Raw genomic sequence first — 6,457 nt, 5'->3', positions numbered from 1 at the left:
ATACACACCAATTAATTATAATTAAACAAATAGTTTTTATAATAAATATATAATTTTAGTCAGCAATTTTAGTCGGTAATTACATAAATATATATTTATACACATCAAATTAAATAAAAATTACACATAAATATAAAATTGTACATAAAATATGGTTATTAATTATAACCACTAATTAAAACCATATGTACATTGTTTTTTTAGGTGAAAATAAAAAATATGCCATTTAAATTATAGTTGGTTGGCCATCTATCTATTTATTTACATTTGATTTATCATTTATTTTTTATAAAAACATCTAAATAAAATAAAAATAATAAGCTAGCAGATTTTGGTGTGATGGCAAGGCCAATCTCTGAATCCCAATCTGCTAAACTGAAACCATCTTGGTCCTCTCCTATTCTTTCTCTCTCTATCTCTAATCTAATCTCTTCACTGAAGAAAGGAAGAATAATAACACGAAAGAGAAACAGTTGAGAAATTAGATCTCATCTTATCTCACCTGCACCGTAGCTTTCTCTTCCCTGTCTTAATTTCAATCCGAACTCGCACACAAAACACATACATCTACGGCGCAATTTTTAAACCAATTAAAAATTTACGATGCCATTTTAGGGTTTTGAATGATTCAATGGGTCTCGGCACCGACAACGACAACAATGACGACGGAGTCACCAACCCTTCTCCCTCCGTCTCTTGCTCTATTTGTCTCGAGCCCGTTGCCCGCAGCGGCGATAGATCCTGGGCCAACCTTCAATGCGGCCATCAATTTCACCTCGGTAAGTGAATGCTACCTTTCGCCTCCGTTTACCGATGCATCTAATTTGGTCCCGTACAACTTGCTATCTGCCTTTAGAATTCTGCCACCAATTTTCCACCCTACTTGACTTGAACCTGCATTTGAGATCTGAATTTTCATTACGCATATCTTTTTCTTGTTGAACTAAAACTAGTACCGCATGAGAGGATCGAGGGACGTTTCATTTATTTTACTTGAGTTTTGGAAATGTTGTGATGCTATTTGCTGGAGTGGTATTTTCATTCGATGAGCTTGTTTGTAGAAGTTGGTGGTGCTAATTGAGTTAGCTGCGGTGAATTCAATATGGACACGGGTTTCTTCGTTGATGCAGGAAGCTCTGTCGGAGGAGGGGTGGAGCGTTGTATAGAGTGTGCATTTCAATTTGATATTTTTTCCCCCTTATATGATTTTATAAGAGAGCTCTAAGGTAGATCTCTCGTCTTATTGTTCTCACTTCGAAGGTTACTTTGTATTGTGCTCCTGCTAGTTAGGGTATAGGAGATTATAGTGTGATTCTCTGAATTTCTGCACGCAGTATGTGTTATGTACTATGGTTAATAGTCCGTCTTGTTTAAAACTAGCAGAAACTGAGTCTTTTTGAGATATATTTAATGGCTCTCAAATGAGCTAAATTAAATTAAATGTAGGCAATAATCTACCTTTATACTTTTTTCGGAGTTAGGACCGTAAAGGCCGGCTATATATAAGTTACAAGTTTCTAGTTCTGATCCTAACATAAAATTAAAGTGACGAACTGGTGTTGATGAGCTGGGAAACATTTTGTATTTTTGCTATAACTTGAACCTACAACATGCACGGAAAACCTACGACACAGTGATGACATACTGACCCGTGGAAAACGGTGAAACAGAAAACGACAGGCTTAAACTAGTACTTGTTATTCATTGATTAATGATTATAATGCCCTCAATAATATGTGCACAGACACCTCCCTGTTTTAAGGAAATATTGGTTGGTTTCACATTTTACTAGTATCAAACTATGACTTTTTAGCAAGATGATAATAGCATCTTCAGGGTATTACCTAATATTGTTTTGTTTATTAACTTTTTTATGTCATTTAGATTGCATTGGCTCAGCCTTCAATATAAAAGGGGCAATGCAATGCCCTAATTGCCGGAAGATTGAGAAAGGCCAGTGGCTTTATGGTTCCCGGTCATATCCGGAGTTCAGCTCAGACGATTGGACACATGATGAGGATCTATACGATCTTAGCTACTCTGAAATGGTAATAGAAACCACATGCATCTTTATAATTTCTGACATTCTATTTATTATTATGCCATAAGCGTATTCCTGCATTTTCATTCTCAAGCAGCTGCCTTTCGTGAACACTGAATGTTCGGTTGTTTTTTGTTGTTTTAGAGTATGTAGCTTTTTTATGTACTGTTATTATTTCAGAAAAGTATATGTGCGTTGAAAAGGAATAATCTCTTTCTGGATTGAACAAAGAAATGGTTGTTGAGTTCATTTAGCTATGCAAAATAATATAACATAATATTTGACTTGCTACCAACTGAAGTTTAACTCTATCTTGAAGTCTTCCAAGTGTACGGTGTACCACTACTCTCTGTCTTTGCATTTCTTATCTCCGTTACCAATTTAATTTTAGTATGTAAATTTAGACAAAGTCCTTTTTAAAATTCATTTGAGGTTCCAAGTCTAGACAAAATCCATTTTTTCTTAGCCTACTAGTAGTTTGAATTTCAAGTTTGGCACTGCCTGGTCTAGTTGGACCCCCCCAAAAAACAAAACAACCAATATGTTTATTTGTACCTGGATAGATAATAGTTTGCTAATTCTTTCTGCAGTCCTTTGGAGTTCACTGGTGCCCTTTTGGTAACTTGACCCGACTTCCTTCTGCCTTCGAGTAAGCCTAATTAACATACCAGAATATGCATGCAAACTAAATACTTTTTCAAATTCTGTAACACTAGATCTGTGATTTGGGATAATCTGTTGTTTAAAGTGTCTGGGCTGAGTGAACATACATATTAATTTAAAGTAGCATGTTATTAACACTGTTTAGGACTTTAATCACACTTCAGTTAATGATGGTATTTATAGTCTCAAGTGCTGAGTCTTTGTGGTATTTCAGAATAAATTTTTTTAGAAGAGAAAATCTAAAAAATTAATGAATATCTTGAGAAAATCATGAAGATCTAGAGAATGTAAAAATCATTATAATTTCCTCTCTGGTTAAAATGATACAAGTCCGTTTCTTTTGTGCTAAATAAAGTCTGTTTCAATGTATTCATTTATTTACAATTGACCTGAGGAAAACGTAACTCATTGTCTCTTTTCTTTCTTTTTATTTTCTTTTTCTCTCTCCAGAGAAGGGGAATTTTCATCAACTGCATGTAAGACCCTTCTTCCTGAATATCAGCTTCCTTTTATGAACTTGTGTTCAACTATAGATGTTTATCTTGACTTGAATGTTGTGGTGCAGATCCTGATATACTCGGACACCATGCTATATTTGCGGAACATACAGCAGTGTCATCTGGTAGTCATCCTTGTCCGTATATAGCTTATTTTGGACCTATACATCCCTCCACCTCCAACTCTGGCGGAAATGGCTCGGAAGCATCTAACTTCAACCACTGGAGTGGCCCTCCTATACCTAGCGACTTGCCAACCTCCTATGCGTTTCCAGCCTTGGATCTCCATTATCCCAGTTGGGAACACCATTCATCTCATTTTTCTTCTGCGAACAGCCGTCTAGGCACTGCAGATCAGCCCTCAGTATCGCCTGGTAGTCAAAGGCCAGGCAGGGGTAGTTTGGAGATCCCAAGATCGGGATCTTTTATGCATCCCTTCATTGTTGGTCACAGGTACCATTTTACAATTATGTATTGCTATGTGATTTTATGTGAGCTAAATCATATCATATGCTCATATTTAGTGGGTGTCAAATCCATATTAAATTTTTGTTAATCGCAACAAATAACACAATTGAGCTAGGTATCTTGTCCATTACTGGTTGACCGTTGCTGCATGTCTTTCTGCAGTTCTGGTGCTAGAGCTGGGGCATCAGTTGCATCTTCAATGATACCTCCATATCCAGGTAGCAATGCCCGGGCCCGAGACAGAGTCCAGGCTCTTCAGGCATACTATCAACCTCCACAACCTCCTAATTCTACCTCAATGCGGACTCCTAATGCCTCTGACACTAGAAGGTCCAGCAGCCATAATGGGTCAGCTCAATTAGCACAAGTGGCCTCATCACCAGACCAAAGCGGTGGCTTCTTATTGATTCCATCAGGTTCATCGGGACGCAATTTTCCGGAAGAAGCCCATCTGCCAAGTCGCTTCCAAGCTTGGGAAAGAGATCACTTGCCTTCATTATCATTCAATCATGTGGATAGAGAATCAAGTTGGAGAGCATACCACCAGGCTGCCAGTGGATCAGAGCCAAGTTTCAGGTCCAGCAGCTTTCAGTTGAGGCACGGATCAGAAAGAATGCCTTCACAAAATCGATGATACACTTGTTTTTATGTCCTGTTCCCTCTGAACTCTGAAGCAATAGGCTGTTCATGGAAAATCCTATTTTATGTTTGCTTTGAGAAATGTTATTTAATGCTTTGGCCTGGCTGGCATGTTATGTTAGACTTATATACTCTGGCTGGCCCTGGAATTGATCTTTCTGGCAGCCACGAGGCAGTGTGATGGACATTGCTTCTAGTTTCTTTGTTTTGGTGGGCATCAAATAAGATGTTATCTACTAGTTGGAGAGATCAGGTTTTTGAAAGGAATGTTGGGGATTGTCACGTCTTAAGATTAAGTGCATGAGAATTGAGAGCAGTTGTGGACTTGTGGTTGGACCTTTAGCTGGTAAACAATGTTTGTGTTTGATTGGCTCATGAAAATACTATGTATTGTCAAATGTGATTGTAATCTGTTAATATCAGACGCATGGTATAGATCTCGCTTGAAAACTAGTCGACACTTTCAAGGTTGATTTGCACAAATTAATGTGGTTAAAATTTTAGTTAATATTTGTTCATACCCTGGCCCAACACTAAGTCCCAGGTCCAAACGAAAAGACCCAGTCCAAAGGATTGTGTCTCACCCCACACCGACCTTCTCCTAAAGAAGTCGGTTCTCACCACGACTTGCTCTAAAGAAGTCGGGGACGAAGATTAGCTAACAGATAAACACTCACTCAAATAAGTAACTGCCCTTAAGATCTCTCAACCTACTTCCAAGCGCCATATCCCAACTTCCTTAAGATAAAGGGACGGTTATCCACCTTAAAAGGTGGAATTACTGCAGCGGTGGTTATTGGCTTACCACTATAAATACACTGACACCCCTCAAGTATCTTTAAGTCCCAATACTCTCTAGACCTGCTTATGCCCTTGCTGACTTAGGCATCGGAGTGTCTTTGCAGGTACCACCCCCACTCACTCGTGTTCACAAGTCGGACGGAGGCCTTGAAGACGCGAATCCGCCCGAAGGCTTCCCTCCATAGACGATTGGGCCAACCTAACGAGTCCAGCCCAATAATCTCCGGTTACCCATCGTAACATTGGCGCCGTTGCCGCGGACCCGAGAGATCAACCAGTTATGGCGGACAAATCACCGGAAGATGGTCATACGGCGTCTGATTCCGAGCAGGAAAACCTGGACACCAGAAACAACGACGCGAACCCAACTCCTCACCCGGAGGCCAGCGATCAACATCGAGAAGGCACCTCTGGGTTTAAAAATCCAAAGGTAAACTCTTCGGATGGACGAGAGTCAGGAAAGGAAGGGCCACCCCACGCAACCGAGCTAATAGGGTTGGTCCATGGCCACCAAGGTCGTTTGGAACAGTTGGAACAGGAGTTAGAACGACAACGAGAGGCGGAGCGAAATCTCAGGGAAGAGATAGAGCGACGAAAAGAGTTAGAGGAAAAACTCTTAAGACTAGAATCTTCTCTGAGAAGTCGGAACTCCCATGGCGATCGAGAAGAGTCGCCCCTGGGAGGAGAAGATCCGTTTAGTGAGGAAATCATGAGGGCAAAAGTTCCAAGAAACTTCAAAAGCCCTGATATGAACCTCTATGACAGAACCACAGATCCGAAGCATCACTTAAGCAATTTCAAAAGTCGGATGTATCTGGCTGATGCTTCTGATTCAACTCGCTGCAAAGCCTTTCCGACTACCTTGTCAAAAGCGGCGATGAAGTAGTTCGACAGCCTCCCACCGAGGTCAGTCACCAGCTTTGAAGACCTCTCGAGAAAATTCTTGATGAGGTTCTCCATCCAAAAGGATAAAGTAAAACATGTGCCGAGTCTCCTGGGAATAAAGCAGGAGGTCGGAGAACCTTTGCGGGACTATATGGAAAGGTTCAATAAAGCATGTTTAGAGATTCAAGACTTGCCCACCGAAGCTGTCATCATGGGTTAGTGAATGGACTTAGAGAAGGTCCCTTCTCACAGTCCATATCAAAAAGGCACCCCACCTCCCTGAGCGATGTACAGGAAAGAGCAGAAAAGTACATCAACATGGAGGAAAATGCCAGACTACGAGAGCCGAGTTGGCGACCTGGGCATTCCCACTCTGCAAAAGAGAAGGAAAGAGAGCCCAAGAAGAAAGAAGAACTCGGTCTCGACAGGCCAAGGAAATATCACTCTTATACTCCTCTAAAGG

The 6,457-nt window shown here is 40.4% G+C and overlaps 1 protein-coding gene across 3 annotated transcripts; it reads left to right on the top strand.

Annotated features, from left to right (window-relative positions):
* LOC107645920 lies at positions 334-4,785 on the top strand. 3 transcript variants are annotated; one of them, XM_021104028.1, is made up of 7 exons: positions 643-779; positions 1,062-1,226; positions 1,885-2,048; positions 2,632-2,690; positions 3,155-3,180; positions 3,270-3,654; positions 3,832-4,785. In XM_021104028.1, exons 3-7 carry the CDS (start codon positions 1,920-1,922, stop codon positions 4,301-4,303), a joined length of 1,071 nt encoding a protein of 356 aa, XP_020959687.1. In that variant the 5' UTR covers positions 643-779; positions 1,062-1,226; positions 1,885-1,919; the 3' UTR covers positions 4,304-4,785. The 3 variants fall into 3 exon arrangements, with proteins under 3 accessions (XP_016205559.1, XP_020959687.1, XP_020959688.1); XM_021104029.1 differs by having other exon boundaries at positions 644-779; positions 1,131-1,226; XM_016350073.2 differs by lacking the exon at positions 1,062-1,226 and having other exon boundaries at positions 334-779.

Source organism: Arachis ipaensis, chromosome B06 (assembly GCF_000816755.2).
Source record: "Arachis ipaensis cultivar K30076 chromosome B06, Araip1.1, whole genome shotgun sequence".
Taxonomy (NCBI): Eukaryota; Viridiplantae; Streptophyta; class Magnoliopsida; order Fabales; family Fabaceae; genus Arachis; species Arachis ipaensis.
The sequence above is the reverse complement of the archived record's forward strand: the minus strand, read 5'-3'. Positions and strand labels throughout refer to the sequence as shown.

Excerpts from the sequence above, each read along its gene's own strand:
- LOC107645920 (XM_016350073.2), top strand. The coding sequence starts at position 632 with ATGGGTCTCGGCACCGACAACGACAACAATGACGACGGAGTCACCAAC. Across the intron at positions 780-1,884 it reads CGGCCATCAATTTCACCTCG|ATTGCATTGGCTCAGCCTTC; the intron begins GTAAGTGAATGC and ends TATGTCATTTAG. Across the intron at positions 2,691-3,154 it reads CGACTTCCTTCTGCCTTCGA|AGAAGGGGAATTTTCATCAA; the intron begins GTAAGCCTAATT and ends TTCTCTCTCCAG.